This window comes from Pezoporus wallicus, unplaced genomic scaffold (genome assembly GCF_028554395.1).
Source record: "Pezoporus wallicus isolate ANWC-B61680 ecotype Strahan unplaced genomic scaffold, APGP_CSIRO_Pwel_v1 scaffold_7402, whole genome shotgun sequence".
NCBI lineage: Eukaryota > Metazoa > Chordata > Aves > Psittaciformes > Psittacidae > Pezoporus > Pezoporus wallicus.
Window position 1 is genome coordinate 1,122,646 of NW_026641037.1, and position 17,503 is coordinate 1,140,148.

Here is a 17,503-nt window from a genome sequence, read left to right on the forward strand (position 1 = left end):
AAGATGTGGGCAAGCTCCAGGAACCATTACCCAACCCACAGAAACAGGGTTGGTGACGTGGGTGAAATCCTGCATCAGTCCTGTGGGTTTTGTTCTGAAGTTTTATGATGTAAATAGAAATAAAAAGCTCACGAGGCTGGATGATGCTGCAGCACAGAGGGGCAGGGAGGAGTGGCTGCTGTGGGTTGGGGCACTGCGTTTATCCCATGGCCCCTCCATCAGAGCATAGAGCAGGGGTGTCTCCCCTGCCAAACATTCTGGGACCTCAGGACTACATGAGATCCTCCTTTGTCTCGTTGTCTTCTCTGCCCCCAGCCTTGGCCCTGAAAACACCCGGGTGACTAATGTCCTGGTGCCAGTGGTGCCCGTGGTTTCGTGTGGGACCCGTGGTTTCATGTAGTGCCCGTGGTTTCATGTGTGGGGAGGAAGCACTGGCCTCTGGTGAGCACAGCACTGTCAGCACTCTCAATAGTCCCTCTTTCCCTCTTAGTTTCTGTTTCCATTCTCTGCAGCATTTCTCTCATCTCTGGGTGCCTTTTTTCTGTTCTTTCATCTGCCCAATTTATCTCCTGCCCGCAAAAGCTCTCGCAGGCTCAGATGCTGTTTGCTGACCTGATGGGCACCTGTGATGGAAGAAAGGGGTGACTAATTTTGTTATCTTCTTTCTGGTTTAGTATTTGCTGTTTCAACTGGCAGTGGTCTTGCACCCAGGGAAGAAAAGGAGCATTGATTTTGGTTGACCAGAAGAGGCATCAGTTTTTTTTTTTTGCATTTCTTTCATGCAACATGACTGACTGCATCACATTAATGATGTATTCAAGCCTTCACCCCATCCTGAAGAAGCAGGATGGGAAAAGTGTTCACGCTTTTGGTGCTGAGCCAGTCGATGATACGACACCTGAGAATACTTACCGAGATGCACAGGTCAGAGTCTCAAGTGCCTGGGGATACTCATATAATTGACGGCATGACTCAAGGTTACAGCATTGGTTAGAGCATTCCCTGGTGAGAGTGGGAACTGATCGCCCATCCAAGAACACACATTTGATAGGAGTTATTCCAGCACCCATTCCCCTGGGGAATGCTCTGCCCAGGATTTCACACCCAGGAGAAGCATGCTGTGATGGGTTGAGCCCTCTCCTGGCAGATAGTTTCCATACAGGGACACATTTAATATTTTTTTAAATACTTTTGGTGAGCATTAAAAATAAAAAATGCAGTCTCAGTGAACTGAAGCCCTGGCCAAAAGGAGGTTATAGTCCCTAGGGCTCTAGGAATGGTGGGAAAGTGGCCTTAAAGCCATTATTAGAAGAAAATACAGTCTTTCCATGGGCAAAACCCAGCACTTCTGGCATCACAGGTGGTGTTTTGTCTGACAGGCTCAGTCAATGTGCTGGGTGGATGGGCAGGGATGGCCTGGACCCTGCAAAGGTTACTAGGAGGGACTGGAGCAGCTGACATGCTTGCAGGAGTAAGGATTACATGTGTGAGTAAAGTACAGATTACATGTGTGAGCAAGTGCCATTCAACTTCCAATATTTAGTACAACAAATTAATAGAACATGTTTTAGCCTTCTTAGGCTAAAGATTATTCGTATTTTAGCTGCTCCCATCAGGTCAGATAAGGGCAAGCACAGCTGGTAACAGGTACTGGAAAACAGAAGCTTTTTGTCCAATTGCTTGAGGAAGAGAGATCACCTAGCTCATGTGTGCTTCTCAGGGTAAATTATATTCTCTGTGGGTTCTCAGGGTAAATGATGCTTTGTGTGAGCAGTAATTTGTAAAGAAACGTTATGGAAATACATGGACAAACTTGCTTGTTCTGTTTGCTGAATCCCTGGGGAAGGCATCCACCTCACAGGCAAAACAGCCTGTGACTCTTAAAATCCTGAATGAGAACATTGAAGATATTTGCAGCAGCTGCTCTGATTGCAGCTCTGGCTTGCAGCTGCCTCATCCTCAGAAATGAAAAGGGGAAAGATAGCAGAGGTGCATGAATCAGGGATTCAAGGTCATTGGGTGGCAGTGGGGCTTTGCCATGCCCATATGGAAAGACTGGGAAGCATTAAACAGGTTTGAATCCTAGCAAATGTCATGTGAAAGCTTTTAATGTCTGTGCCAGTTATTTAATTTAAGGGATTTTTATTTTTCCCTTAGGTGTGTAATGATTCTTCCCTTGTGGTTGTCTTGTGGGTGTTTGGACCTCTGTTACCTCTCACCATAGCCTGTTGTGTGTGTGTCACCTCCTGTGCTCGTTAGACAAGATGAGCTATGAACCCCTAGGTGGCAGGGAGTAAAAGACTTTGCAGCTAACCCAAAGAAGCTGCTATTCACATCCTTGTGGAGCCATAGGGACCTCTAGGGCAATGCAGGGGTCAGTCACCCAGCCACAACCAATGATGTTTTTCCCTTGGTGAAGGCACCGGGAGCTTTGTTCTTGCTCGTGGCTACATCCAGCTGCTGGCCTGTGAGGGCTTTGCAGGAGAGCCAAATCATTTCCAAGTGGTCTGTGCTAAGCTGCTGGTGTAATGTTGAATTCAAAGGCAGCCCAAATACGATGGCACAGCCTCTAGTCACATCTTCCAGCCCCAAACTTGTGCTGCAGGCTCTTGATCTGTGCACAGACATGAGGTCTGCTGTCCCTTCCCCTACCTCATGATGCAGCGCAGTGGGATGGTGCAGGATGAGTGGTCTGATACTGTGATGTGGGTCCCTCCCCCACTCCCAAAAATAGATCTCTAAATGGTTTTGGAGCTGCAGAGTTCTGCATAGCTCCTTGCCAGCTCTTACTGCTTTGAAGGGGTGTCAGTTCTCTGCGGCCAGGAGTGCTGGTTACTCCAGCAAAACTCCCGGAGTGTCCGATGGGAATTTTTCCAAGCTAGTGCCTGGCTGGGGGTGTCAAGTGCTACCTCCACGGTGGGCTGAGGCCAGCACCTGGGAAAATTCCTCTTCCCACAGCTCTGCTGGCAGTTTCCCTGACAGGCAGTGAAGGAGTGCTGAGCTGGCTGCCTGGAAATGGCTGCTCCCCGCAGGCTGTCAGCTCAGGAGATGCGCCCGAAACTCTGCAATTCCCTTTTTTCATATGGCTGTAGCTATTTCACTTTTCATTTGAAGGCATGTTTCTTCCCCAGACATGCTGTCATTAGGGAGCTAAGGGGTAGGTGGCAATGACCAGCATGGTGCCTGGGCTCTGCTGCCAGTCATTCATGGCAATTGCTCCACTGGCAATAGAGCCAGCATCCCAGTTTTGGTGTCACAGATTAAAAGTCATGAGCTAGAATAGGCTGTGCTGGGTCAGAGACTTGCACCACTGAGAAGTGGGACAATTTATTTTTCATCCATCCTTTTTTCCTCTCCAAAGCTGAGACTTTTAAAAATAGTATTTTACCACTAAGAAGGAGCTGATGGTTGATATAAGAGAAGAGGGAAGGTCTAACCCTATCAAATGACCAAGGAATGCTGCTTTAGCACAAGACTTGGTACTCACTGGCAATGCAACCAACAGCTTTGTTGCCAGTGGTCCTGCCCTGCATGCAGGATGTCACCAGTCACATCTGGAGCAGCTGGCAGAGAACAAAGGGTCCTGCACACATGGGTTTCACTTCGCTTTACAATAAGAAGGAAGAGAAACTTCCCAGGAATTGGTGTAGGCTTCTGCAGGGAAGCGAGTGCCGACCGTAAGACCCCCCACAATGGCTTTTCCTGGGGGATGCCCTCTGCAAAGCTTTAAAGAGGTAAAAAGCAGCTCCTTCATGATAATTGCCTTCTCTAAAAAAAAAAAAAAAAAAGGAGATAGGAGGGGAACCCAAACCGCAAGGTTTGCTTGTGAGGAAATGTCTGGCTTATAAGGCACATCTCTGATCCTGAAGTCTGATTTAACATCAGCAGGACCTTATCTCAGACATCAGGATGGATTTTTTCTTTTTCAAATGCAGCATTTCATACTTTATCAAGCACAGGGGAGTTTAGGACCAAGAAGCAGATTTAAAAAATAAAGAAACCTCATGTTTTGAGACCAGCTGGAGGCAGGCAAGCAAAAGCAAGCAGAATTTCCCTTGGATGGCCAAAACTGGCTGAGGGGAAGGGTGTCGGAGGGGAGCGTGATGGGGGCAGGACATGGCACGCTGAGGAGCAGGTCCTTTTCTGCGCAGCTAGTCAGGCAGCATGCAAATAATTATTGCAACAGCTAAGAAACAAACTCCGAAATCGCTTCCAAGCTGCACAAAGCCCTGTGCCTGTCCCTTGCCCCAGTAGGGGACAGCAATGCCCAGGTCTCTGCTGGGCAACGACCTTTCATGCCTGATGCGGCTGGCAGCACCCTGTGGCTTCTGCATCCCTGCCCAGAGCCTGGTGCAGTGCCGTGCCCATGGCACAGGCTGGGTGTGATGGGGCCATGCAAGTCCCGGGGCCATGCCAGTCCCAAGGCCATGCTATGCCTGTCAGGGAGAAGGGGGTCATACAGATTTCATGCACATGTTGCCCTGTGTTCCCCTGCCCTCAGCCGGCCACACCAGACAGAGGAGATGGTGCATTTGCAGCCGTATATTACAGCTCTGCAGCCTTCTTTTTTTCTCTCCCAGTGCTATGAATTATAGATGTGTTTGCTGGGGAGTCACTGATCTCTGGAGGCTGCATCACCTCTGGCAGCAGCTGACACTGGTGGACGTTTTCCTTCACTAGCACGTCCAACCTACCCCGAGCTTTCCTTCAGCCTTTTAGTCATTTGAATGTTTTCTCCAAATGAACACGTATTCATTCCTCCCCTTCCCCCCCCCCCATTATTTGCAAGGGGCATAGGGCAGGGGGGCTGCTTCAGGCACTCTGTCATAACAGAAGCTGTGTATTACTGTTCCTGCTGAGCTCACCCCTTGAAAGCAACCTTCTGACTGAGAGCTCTCCGAGTCTCCTTTGGGGAATTCGGCTCCGGGGTTACTGCACTGATACTGGGAGTCCCAAGTGGAACTGTGTAAATGCCCCATTCATGGAAGAAAAGCATCAAAAAAGAAAGAAAAAAATCGAGGCAGAACAAGAACCCCAAGTTCTCCTCAAGGATGCAGCTCTCAAAAATCCCACTGTGAGGAGCTACTCCCTGTGAACATGCAGAATTAGTTACAGGCAAGTGCAGCTGGTGCATCAAGGGTAGCAGTCTGTGTGATGGGGAGCTTGTGGGACCCTCAACCCCATAGCCCCATCCATATGCAGAGTGGTAGGTGTTTTTGCTTACTGTATCAGCTATTTTTGGTGACTTCTAGTCTCAGGAGGTACTTTTCCTGTTGCACACAGTGCACGCAGCCTGCAGAAGGCAAACACTGCCAAGTTTGGCATCTCATTCAACATAATTTGTATTTGGTGGGGACAAGGGGAGAAAGAACCAAAAACCCACCCAGGAGGATACAGGAGATTCTGAAAATGGGACCGATACCCTGAAAGAAACAGGTGACAAAATACAGACAGACCATGACAGGGCAGCAACTCAGAAACCACGCAACACCTTTCTGTTTTAAAAACGTCATTTAATCCATTAATTCCACAGCATTGCCATCATACACACCAGCATGACACCTCAGTACACGGGACACAGAGCCAAGGAGATGCAGTTACCCAGAAACACACTTTTTCTTAAAAAAACCACCCCAACCCCCAAAGGGCGTAAGGGAGAAAACCAGCAATAGGTGACTGGAATAACTAGTTCTCTTCAGCAAGTTAAAGGCACTTAGCAAGGGAATAAAACTCCAGCCTGATCAGGCTGCCTCACCCTGGTGCCCCACAACTGGGCCCTGGTGGGTGCGATGCCAGGGATGATGATGCTGAGGGCTGCGGGTGGTCCCCTGGGAGCACCTGGGGCTTTCCGGCTTTTTTTTCTTTTTGAAAGCTGAGAGCAACCTTTTTGTATTTGGGGATTTTGCTGTTCATGCTTTAAATCCAGTGGCACGCACCTCCTCACCAATACCTGAATAGCCGCTTCTGATGGAGGCACCAGCTCTGGGCTCCGCGGTGATGATTTTGGCCTCAGAGCATTGCAAAGACAGCCTATTACAGAGCAGAAACATAAACCCCAGCAAGTCTCTCCACATGCAGGCAACAGCATCAAGCCAACCAAGAGCTACAGGGAAACTAACACCCCCAATAGACATATTTTTTTCTGCATAGTTAAAAGAAAACAAGAAAAACCAAACCAAGGAGTTTACATCATTGCTGGTCTGCAGCTGAACCCATCCCAGCATCTTTCTGTTAAAGCCACACCCCTGGGGCAAGCACAGCCCCCTGCTCAGGGGACACTGCCCAGCAGGCAACAGAACTTGGTCCCCCACAGGGGCTGCAGACAGGGGACAGTCCACTGGAATGCCCCCAGAGCAACTCCTGAGAAAGGAAAAACAGCCCTAAGTTAAACCAACCCTCTCCCTCACTGCCCCACTAAGGGCCGGCACTTCTATAACCTGCAAAAAGGGAGGGAAATCATCATTTTATAAAATACATTCTTGGCAGGGGATGAAATTTTAATGCAGCTCATGCTTTTCTGAAAACACCCTGAATAAGTCATTAGCCAGACCCTTTGCTAAGATGAATTTGCCCCCAAAATAAAAAGAATGAAAATGTGTGAGATGCATGTCTGCTGCTGGCTATGGCTGGGCAGCCTTAGGAAGGGGCTGGCCGAGCTATTGCATCATTAAATCAAATAAATGAGGGATGGAGACAGACCTATTAGTCTCCCCGTGTCCCTCTTCCTGTACGTGCAGGGTAGGACACATCCAGCACTCAAGTGATGAACACAGCTGCTAATGGAGAGCCCAACCCAAAGGCAGAGAGGTGAGCAATTACCATATATAATACATTTAATATGCTGCTTTGATTGTTAACATGGATTTTCTTTTTTATTTCTGACATTGGTGAGTCATTTAAATATTCAGCCTAGACAATAAAATAGAAAAAGAAACCATCTACAGTATGTGCCTAATTATTCTAACAATAGTCACGACATTACGGCCCAGTGAATGTGATTATAGAAGAATCTCTTAAGTCCATGTCATACATACATTATGAACTTACAAATAACTCTACAAAAATTCTGTCTTCTTTCCATGATTTCATGTGATTGACTAAAAAAAAAAATAAATTTTTTTTGTTTTTTTTCTGGTGATGACAAATTAGGAATTGCACATTTGCTTCAAGGAATACATCACTGGTGCATCACTGAAGTCAACCACTAGGCAACAAAAAGACGTATCATATGAAACAATTTTTTAAACTTTTATTTTACATATTTATACATAAAACTTTCAAGGTAACTCTCTGAATCCAACCGAATGTTAATAGTACATCTAAAAATGCATGTCAGGTAGTCAACATTCACAAAATGTTGAAAACTGATTAAAATATACATATTACTGAAAGCTACAACTTCACTACGAGGCAGGCATGTATTTTTTGACTTTTATAGCACCGTCAAGTACAGTTTCTTTATTTTAAAACTACAGTGAAGAATAAAAAAGTAGTCAATGGTAAAATATCATTCAAATGAAAATCTCTAAACAAACAAAAATAAAGTTAAACTACCCTTTCTTCTCACCCATGATTTATAATGTTATAAGTACTGTACATTTTCTGTAATAATATTATTAAAATGCCTGATATTTAGTGGCACGAGTAAAAAAATTAAAATAAATTAAGAAGCAGAGGCCAATCACCGGACATAAAGCTTCGGACATGGTCAATGACTAACACTGGTTTTCCTGTGCGCCACTGTGGACATCAGAGCTTGGACACACAGAAGCAAAATGAAATATCGCTCGAGCTCTGCTCCCGGGACTCCGGGGTTCATTTTGCCGGCATCTTCTCTGCCATGTGCTTCTGCTGACTTTCGGCGTGTCTGTGGGGAGGAAAGAAGCTCTGTTTTTCAGCATGCTGAGGAGAGGTGGAAACACAAACCACAGGCTGGGCTGTGCTCCAAGCCAGCATCCCCACTGCCCTGGCAGCCAACCACAAAAAACGTTTTCCTGAGGAAAAAACAAGCACCGAGCATGGGATGTGTGGTTTCTGCCCAGGCTTCTTCCTGGCAGGAGGGGATCAGGAGATGGGTAAAAGGGAGAGGAAACCCTTCCCCAGAGTAGTTTTAGTCAGCTGGGATCATTTCCTCTCCTCCTGCAGGGATGGCCAGGGTGTTTGCCCCCCAAACAATGCCAGAATGAGGGGAGCCGGTGCCTCCCACCATGCACCAAAGCCCCCACCATGCTGACCAGCTTCCAAATATCAATTACTAAACTGTCATTAACTGCATTTAGGAAGCAAGGCATTTCCTGAAGTACAGAAGGAGAAACAGATGCAAGGTGGTGTTGGCGTTTGCCTGCTGACCCAGCTGCTTCCTCCATCCCAAACCTCCCCTTTTCATCGCTTGCTCTGTAAGGAAAGCAGTGACAGTGTGTCACAAGACTCAGAAATGACAACCTGCCTGCTTGTCCCAGGGAGCCACCAGCCCCCAGGCAGCATGAGAAATGCTCCCAAATCCCTCAGCTGGCAGATACTTTACTCAGACTGAACACTGACAAATATCAAACAGCTGCTATGCAGCACCACAATGTTTTTAAATAGAAACAAATTTAGGCCACATTTTTTGCAATCTTAATGCTTCAGTTTTGAAACCATAGTCCTGGTGTGCTGACAATAGCCAGTGCACCTTATTTGTCACCTTCTTTTTCCCCTAAAGCTTTCAGTATTAAAGTTTCTGCAGCGCATCACTAATTATCTAAAAGAAAAATGTGTCTTAAGCCTTGACTGCCCAGGAGATGAAGTCCTTTAGGAAACCCCCCTATATTCTGCAAGGCTTTCTATTTTACCAGCTATAGAACATTAATATGAATTCAGAAATTCTCCTGTCAGTCAAGTCCTCCTGGCAGGAGAGGCAGAGCGGCTCTTGCTTACCCCAGCAAGAGGTATGGGTTGGCATGGGAGGCCACTTGGATTGTTTTTTTGGGGTGGGGAAAGGGGAGGTTGCAGCATCAGTCCTTTCCAGGCTTCTGAAAAGGAAACACCAATACAAAAGCATGCACCAACACCTATATTTGGGGAGCTCTTGAAAACTGCTGACAGCTTCCAGAACTCGAGTGCCCTGATTTCTTGCTTTAAGAATAGAGAGCAGTGTCTTTCTTAGCCCTTTGATAGCAAAAGCTTTAGTACTGAAATTCTGCTAGAAGAAAAACCCTACACACTGCCAATAGTAAGCTGGGACCTGAAAAGAAATACCCCGTGGAGCCTCCTTCACCTGGTCAGATCCTCAATGTCCACCAGCATGGCGTCCTGCTCCGTGTGCAACTCGTCCCGAATGAGAAGCAGCTGCACCAGCTCCTCGTTCAAGCCTGGGGATGGGGAGAAAGGGGATGAGTTTGTGATGTCCCAGGGAACGCTGGTTTGGGTCCCATACATCATCTTTCCCCACCACATTACGCAAGCTGGTACCGAGAACCAGGAGGGACCTCACTAAAGGATGCATGTTTTCTAGTGTAAGCCCCTTGACGCAGCATGCACTTCCTTGCTTGAAATAGCTTAATGCAGCAAGAAAAATAAAGAGGAATTTCTCAGTGCTTACAGTCTGCTGGTTCAGCTTTCTCTCACTTGTGGGCAACAACCCTGAGCAAGAAACAGGCTGCAGAAAGCATGTGAGCTGCTCACCCAGGCAGCCTCGGGTTTAGCTTTTGAATTCCCTGTGGCAATGCAGAACATGCTGCCTACTTGTCCCGGTTTGGGGTTACTGTCCAAGCTGGTCCCTCTACTCAAGAGGAAAGTTTGTGACATTGGATTCCTTCTTAGGGTTGTGTCAAACAGTGAGGAGGAAGAATACAAAAAGGACCATGTGAAAAATTAATCTGTGGGCATTGGCTCCCATGAAGGCTGTACCTGCCCAACACTTGCTGACAGAGCTGCGGTTTAGACTGTTTAAATACAGCTGTACTGGTTTAACACCTCTTCAGTCTGGGAAGCAGGCTGAACAGACATTAACAGTTATGATCCCATACTCGGGTGCTTTGTAAAGTGAACCTAATTATTTTTTTGCCTTTGAGGCACAAAATAACAGATCACAACTCAATAGCACAGCTCTTCATCCTCAGTGGGCTGCTTCCAGAAGGGAGGCCAATTAACTAACACGGGGAAGGAGCAGCACAGCAGCCCCCAACCAATGTGGATTTTTTTACCTACAGCCACCAGTCTACCCCAAAATGGGGATCCCTTGGGGAAAGAAAACCCTAGATCCGCTCTTGGAAAACCCTGAAGCCAAGCAAGAGCTTTAAGAGAAACTGAAAACAGGAAAGAAAGCCAAAGCAGCCAAAACTGGAGAGAACTCCTTTGTGCACCTCTTCCATATACTCATGTTATTATTACACATTTGACAATACTTCTGTGTGTATCCTGGAGAATTGTTTTTAATTAAATGGAACATACTGAAGAATAATTAAACAAGTATCACTTACTTTCTATCTGTGAGTGGAGATCATTGACTATCACTTGTAGCTGCCCGATAGTCATGTCTCTTAGATCAGTGGGTTTTAAACTTCTCTTCATCAGGCATTCACTTATATGAGGCATATGTGGCAGCTGAAAAGACATTTTTAGCTTTTTACTGTTTTCTTCCAACTATTTGCATTTCTATGCAGCAGCAGTTTACATTGCCTGTATCCCACTCTCAAAGCATGCAATTGATGACTCCTCCAGGACTACCACACCAAGCTGAAACATCTACACATTTGACCCAAGTCTTCAAATCTACCAGCATCAGCAATATACTGATGTAAAGTGAGGCACAGGCTATGGCCTGTCCAGGATAGGATGGGAGCAGACTATGACTTGGAGGGTAAGCAGCATCATGTGCTGGCCTCAAGGCATTAACAATCTTCATGCTTCATTATCTCATTCCCTGCACCCATCCTGCTCCTATAACACCCGATAAGACAACCCATGTCAACCCTTCAACTCCTGACAGCAGTCCCTATCTCCACTGCTCCTCTGCATGTCTACAAGCACTGTGAGCAAGCACCATGGTTGGTGTGCATGTCTCGACAAGCGAAAGCAAACAGCAAAAGGGCTGGCATTACCCCCACGCACCGTCCCATAGCCCCCACTTACAAGATCCGCTACCGGTGATTTCTTCCTGTTCTGTTTTTCCACCTCAACCTGCATTTTGGCCATGGGTTTTGCCATAGCCAAGGCCATTTTGGCTTCAGCTTGAAGTTTCTTTTGCCTGGTGAGGAAATCCATGTCATCAAGGGACTCTGACTCTTCTTCCGTCGTGTCTCTGTCAGAGTAGGACGAACTCTGCTTGCTCTGGGGAAGCAGACACGCAGCTGTTACAACCCCGTTGCACCAGCAAAGTTTGCCATAGGCTTAACATATTTTTGTGCACTTAAAGTGGTATAATTTCTACAGAAACAGTGAAAAGCACAGATTATTTTTTTTTAAATTTTAATCCTTAAGATTATCTTTAGAAAACAGAGTAATTCCCAGATAGATCCCCCTGACTACTGATAGCAATTTGAGCACTTTGAATGGAAAGAGCCAACCAGATCAATACGTGTTGAAGGGACAGGCTGGTTAAGCTGGAATTAAAAATCTGGGGCCACAATGTCATATTTACAAAGGAAAAGTGAAGAGAGGAAAGCTGATGGGAGCTGATACCACTTCATATCCATTACTGCCCTGATAATTATCAGAGCCAAAAAGAAAGGGAGGAAGGAAGGAAGAAGGAACACCTTCACATGAAGGCATCTACTCCACAGCAGCTCTGTGCTAGCTATGGGCAGTTCACTATCTGCCCTCAGCACCTCACATTTCTTTAAGTGGTGGCTGAAGATGCTGCTCTGGAGTTTAACGTTGCTATTTTAATACGATCAGTTCTTTATCAGCTTCCATTTTGGATGCCCTATGGTTTCCATGCTCTGGAGCCTCTGCAGGAGGGGTTCCCAAACCTACCATGGGAGACAATGGCGTATCCAGGCTGGTTTCTGTCTTGCTGTCATCAGCATCACTGTCCTTGTCACTGCCGCTGTCATTCACAAAGCAAATCTGCAAGTTCATCCCACTTTGTAATCTGTGGGGGAAATGAGAGAGGTAACACCACAGCCCGCCCATGCCAGGGCTGCCGCCGGCAAACTGCAGCTCTACCCACCACACTGATGGATTACATGGACAAGATGCCGCAGCACCATCAGCAGCGAGTTGTTTGTGTTTTGAAAGGATGCTGTTGTCCTGATTTTGTATTGGCCTCAGGAAAATATTACCATTTTCCCTGTTTTTAATTTTCAAGAAGATGGTCATTCCAAAGCAGCACTAGGACCACGATTCCATGGCAGCAGGGCACAGGCAAGTTCCTGCTGCTGCCCAGGGCTGCCATTTCTGAACAGCAGTTAACATGGGACTGGAAACTCGGTGGCATGGTAACAACAATGCTTCTACCACCATCTATTGATGAACTTCAGAATTACTAAGATACTGCAGAGCTATTGTCATCATGGGTGGCTACATTATTACATGAAGTAAAATATATATAAAGTTTATATAAAATGAATATATTAACAAAGAAATATATTTTAATAGAAATATAAAATATTATTATATAAAATAATGTACTAGCAATTGAAAGTATTTATTCAGAAGGGTAATAAGCCTGTTTACAGCAAAGAGGCACTACTGTATCACAAGCGATTATGACTGTTTTCTGGACCTTCTGCTCCATCACCTGGTTTGGACAGGTTAAGACCACCCAAATTCACCTCCGTGGGAATTATTTTCTCAGGGTAAGGGATTCCCAGTTCATGCTGAGAGAAGGGAAAAGCACTTTTAAGGCTGAGAGCATTCTGGCTTTGGCTCACACAGTAGTTATCCCCCCCGAGCCACTGCAGAGCAGGTCATCAGCCATGTAACACACATTTTAGGGATGCTGAAGAGCTTGGCACACCAAACTGCAGATGGACCCCAGGGCTCCCTCTGCTCAGATCAGCCTCAGGAAGCAAACAAGGGAACAGATTTTTTGGACAAGAGGGTATCTGTGAAAGCCCACGATAATGCTCACATTGTGGAGCAGCTCTGCAGCCACAAGCCAAGCCCATGCACCACAGGCTCTCCACAACAATTCACCCATCTGACACCAGGGTCAGGCCCGTTTGCCTCCCTTCCTCTCTGCTGAGACTTTGCACATCTTCAAAATTCATTAAATATTAACCCCAGAACTAGAGATTTTGGGGTAAAGCCTATCAGACTTCTTGGTGGATCATACTCTATCACTGCCTGCTGAAGATGGGGCAAACTCCCCACATGTTCTGTTACTCCTCGTTCCTGACAGAGGGGCTTATATTGGTACTTACAGGCAGCAAACTTTTATTTTCCACTGGTTTCAGTGGAATTTCTTAGTCACTGTTACCATAAAATAAATAGCATTAATAATTAAAATTGTTTACGAAACACTAGCACCCTGAAAGGTGGTAGATGCCCCACCACTGGAAACATTCAAGGCCAGGCTTGGATGGGGCTCTGAACAACCTGATCTAGTTGAAGACATCCCTGCTTATTGCATGGGGGTTGGATTACATAGATAGCCTTGAAAGGTCCCTTCTATCACAAACCACTGAATGATTCTATTGTATAATTCTGCACAAACTTTTAAGCCATGGTGCTCAAACACTGGCACCCAGGCTGGGGAGCAGGATACACCCTTGGCTTGGCTTCAAATTGCATTGCATGGAAAGGGCAGAGAAACTGTAAAAGGGTCTGCGATTCATGCGCCTTTCAAGAGCATGACCCCCACACCCAGCAATTTAAGCAACTTAAGTTCTTTTATTTTGTATGCAAGCATGAGAGCAATGGTCCTACAAAGTCAGCATGCAATACTAATGCTTTGCCTGGACTATGAATATTAACAAAACACCAAAGTGTTCAGGTACAGCTGGCAATTTCTTGTGGCACAGCTGCCAAACCCTGCCACACAGTGTTAATTAGAGCCGTGCTATAATTACAAGATAGCAGCTCCTGGTTTAGCTGTAACTACACACAGCAAAACTGTTTTCCCTTTCAAATGACTTGCAGTTCAATTTAATTTCACAATTGTACCTCTCTGGTGTAATAACAGTATTCCTCTTGGCTTTATGCCTCTCTAAGACTTCTTCTCCCGCACCATGGCAACAGGTAGATCTTCTCTCCCAGTGTGGGAGGTGTTTGATGCTTTCCCAGTGCCACGTGCTATTCCTCAGCAGCTGAATATAAACAAGCCTTTCTGGAGTGTATTTGATGTAGGAATTTTCAAAATCAGAATAAGTGAGGTACCCATGCTATGCAATGTGCCAGCCCCATGGATGGAGCAGTGTCCAGTGAGCAGAGCCTGCACAGAACATGAGGACATGGAGGGGAGGCAGGAAGCCACGTCTAAACTCATTTTTTCCATTCTCTGATGCTTTCTGTGCATGAGATTACTTGCTGAACCCTGCTGAACCAGGGCTAACTATCATCATCAGATCTGTTTCCAACGGGCTGCCACCTCCTGAGCTACTGAAGGAAGGTGAGCTTTCATAAACTCATGGGTTTTCACCAAGCAACACCATGCTGCCTGATCCAGGACTGCTGGGATGACAGGACCATTCTCAAAACCTGCCCTGCTTTGGACATGCACATCTGGCATGAAACCAGGCATTCAGCCACTTCCACCACCATTCTTGGTCTTCCCACTCCCAAAGGCAACGCCCAGTTCAGGGCAGAGATTCTGAATGAAAACCTGAGGGAAACCTAACTCAGGAAACTTAGTTCATTTGCTTTATTCCCCGAGCATCCAATTATCTCTTCTACACAGTTTTAAACTTATAAAACTAAACAATAAACTAATAGCACATTATTTACAATTATTTACATAATGTACAACTATTGAATTTGGAGCATAAGATGTTCTAAACCAAGGAAAATTCAAGAATATGTCTGCAAGCAAAACCTGAGGGATTCTCTGAAGGAGAGATTGCAGGATGTCCCACTGGAGGCATCTCTCAGTTTTTGGCCTCCAAAGAGGTTTTGGGTTGTGAGGCCACCTGGCTTACCGAGAGGAGAGGCTTGGCTTGCCGCTCTTACTGCAGCTGGTGTAAAGTCCCGGGCCATCATCAAAGAAACTGCCCAGAGCCAACTTCTGTCTGATTGACTCCCGCTCATTCTTCTGGGCCTGAAAGGGAAGTGCGACACAAAGGATGAAGCTGTGGATCATGCCAGTGTGCACAAAGCAGAGCTGTCTCACCTGCCCCATTGCTACGCTCATGATGCCAAGAGTCCCCCACACTATCTCCCATGCTTGGGTGGACCACACAGCCCATCTCAACAGGGAAGCCCATCTGCATCTCTCCACATACTGACAGATCTATATCTATATATGCACACACATCTGCTATATACCTAATATATCACAGAATGGTTAGGGTTGGAAAGGACCTTAAGATAATATATACACTGATATCTGTACCCATAGACATATACAGCCACTGAGGCCACACTTAGAATCACAGAATAGTTAGGGTTGGAAAGGACCTTAAGATCATCAAGTTCCAACCCCCTTGCATGGGCAGGGACATCTCACACTAAACCATATCACCCAAGGCCTCGAAACACTTGCACCATTAGCATCCTCCACCTCCCTGAGCAGCCTCCAAGACCACACAATCCTTCTGCCAAGGTGCTTAGAGATGCAGTTTTAATCATCATCAAATTACCCCGTTTTTTAAAATGTATTTTTATGCATATTTTTTATCTGAAATTAATCACCTATCAATGGTTATGGAGAGGACTCTGTAATCAATGTGCAATAAATGAAAATCACAGATCTAGATTCAAAATTAGTACCAGTACTATCCCAGTGTCTGTCACTAATGGATTATGTGCCAAAACCAACAACAAATTCATACAAGGCAGCAAGTTATTGATAGAAGGAACATTCTGAAGCCCTCAAAAACATTTAATTTTAAAATAACACATAATATCCAGTCAAGGATACCCAACAAAAGAAAACATAGCAGCCAAGCATAAGCTTCTTCCACAGGGTTAATTAATATAACTGTGCTTCCCATATTTCACCTAAGTAAACGTAAAACACCTCTTTTTCACACAAGGAAGTGAGCTATAACAAAATGCAAATTATTAACTTAAAATAGCTAATGATTTCATTCCAGCTCCAGCGCTGACTACGTACGTTATCACACTGCACATTATTATTCTCAATCCCTTGCCAAAATATATGCTTCGTTTGCAACCTAACTCCTTTTATTTAAAATATTAAAAATAACCCACATGGCATCAAGTGATGTAATATTCCCAGGTTCAGCTCCCAGCTTCCAAAGTTCTACCCAGACTGCCCAGGTATCTTTTCCTAATTTTGTTTTTTTTTCCCAGCTTCCACTAACTGAAGCCTCAGTCACATGGAGACAGTTAGATTTAGCGTTAAAAATAGCCATCCCTGCTGGTGAAGGTAGCACAGTGAAAAAAACCCAAACAAGTAAAAATGAGTGAGAAATATTTTTTTAATTGGCTGAAAGCAGAGACAGGGTTGCCTGTGTTGATTCTTCATGCATCCCATCTCACATACAATGCATGTGGGCCTCTCTCCCATGAGTGCCAGCTGCACCCTCAGTGCATCAATATTTCATGAAGACACAGATACTCAGCTTCCCCTTTTTTCCAACTCAGATGAGCCTCTCCCACATCTTCCCAACTACATCTCATTTTCCTTGTACTCCAAAAGAAATCAGGAGCCCAATGCACATCTCCACCTCCTCCTACCCAGCTGGGACAGCACATCCCAGCCTCCACGCCAGCTGGGACCACTCCCTCTCTCGGCAGTATACCCATCTACTCTGTGTGTGCTGAAAACCACTCTTCCTTGCATTATAATACACACAAATACAGGCACACTTTTACATATTTGCCCTTTCAGACGGGGCTGTCTCTTCAGATCTTTTTAATTTTGCTCCATTTCCCACCGAGATACAACTGCTCCCTGTATGACATCTGTACGTTTAATCAATGTGCAATTTGTTTTCTCCACCAGGTCATTACTGAGGATACTAAATAGCACTGCTCCCAGGACTGAATTCTGAATATCCCATTTTATAAACCAGACACAGGCTAATGACCATAAAGAAATCAAGAGTCTTATTTGTTATTATAGAATAGGGAACAGTTGCTAAGAAAGACAATATACCTAAGGGAACTAGATTTGAGGCTTTAGATAAATTACCAAACAGCTGCAACATACATCCTGAGTTGGGTAGTGAAAACTATAAATTGAGAAGGAAAATTGCAACTGTTTTTTTGACTATCAAATATACTTACTTGGTATATAAAAAATAATGGATTAAATATGCAAAATGCAATGGTACTAGGAAGAAATATATAAACCCATGTTATTTATGTATTTTGACACTGAATCAAAAACTTACGCATTTCTGAAAAAGGCATCTGGTGTAGAGCTGACATTTGTTTCCGACAATTATTTTAAACA

General features: G+C 45.3%; 1 protein-coding gene across 4 annotated transcripts in view; it reads right to left on the reverse strand.

Annotated features, from left to right (window-relative positions):
* Positions 1-7,234: 7,234 nt before the first annotated feature.
* Positions 7,235-17,503, reverse strand: part of SCHIP1 (schwannomin interacting protein 1) — a 190,439-nt gene continuing 180,170 nt past the window's right edge. For 3 of the 4 annotated variants that reach the window (XM_057421807.1, XM_057421809.1, XM_057421808.1), the window contains 6 exons: positions 15,060-15,178; positions 11,956-12,073; positions 11,113-11,310; positions 10,461-10,584; positions 9,257-9,350; positions 7,235-7,867 (listed from right to left, as the gene is read on the reverse strand). In XM_057421807.1, the coding sequence (XP_057277790.1) occupies positions 7,816-7,867; positions 9,257-9,350; positions 10,461-10,584; positions 11,113-11,310; positions 11,956-12,073; positions 15,060-15,178 (705 nt within the window). In that variant the 3' untranslated portion in view covers positions 7,235-7,815. Of the gene's footprint in view, positions 7,868-9,256; positions 9,351-10,460; positions 10,585-11,112; positions 11,311-11,955; positions 12,074-15,055; positions 15,179-17,503 lie in introns of those variants that run through there. The other variant, XM_057421810.1, reaches the window with a different exon arrangement.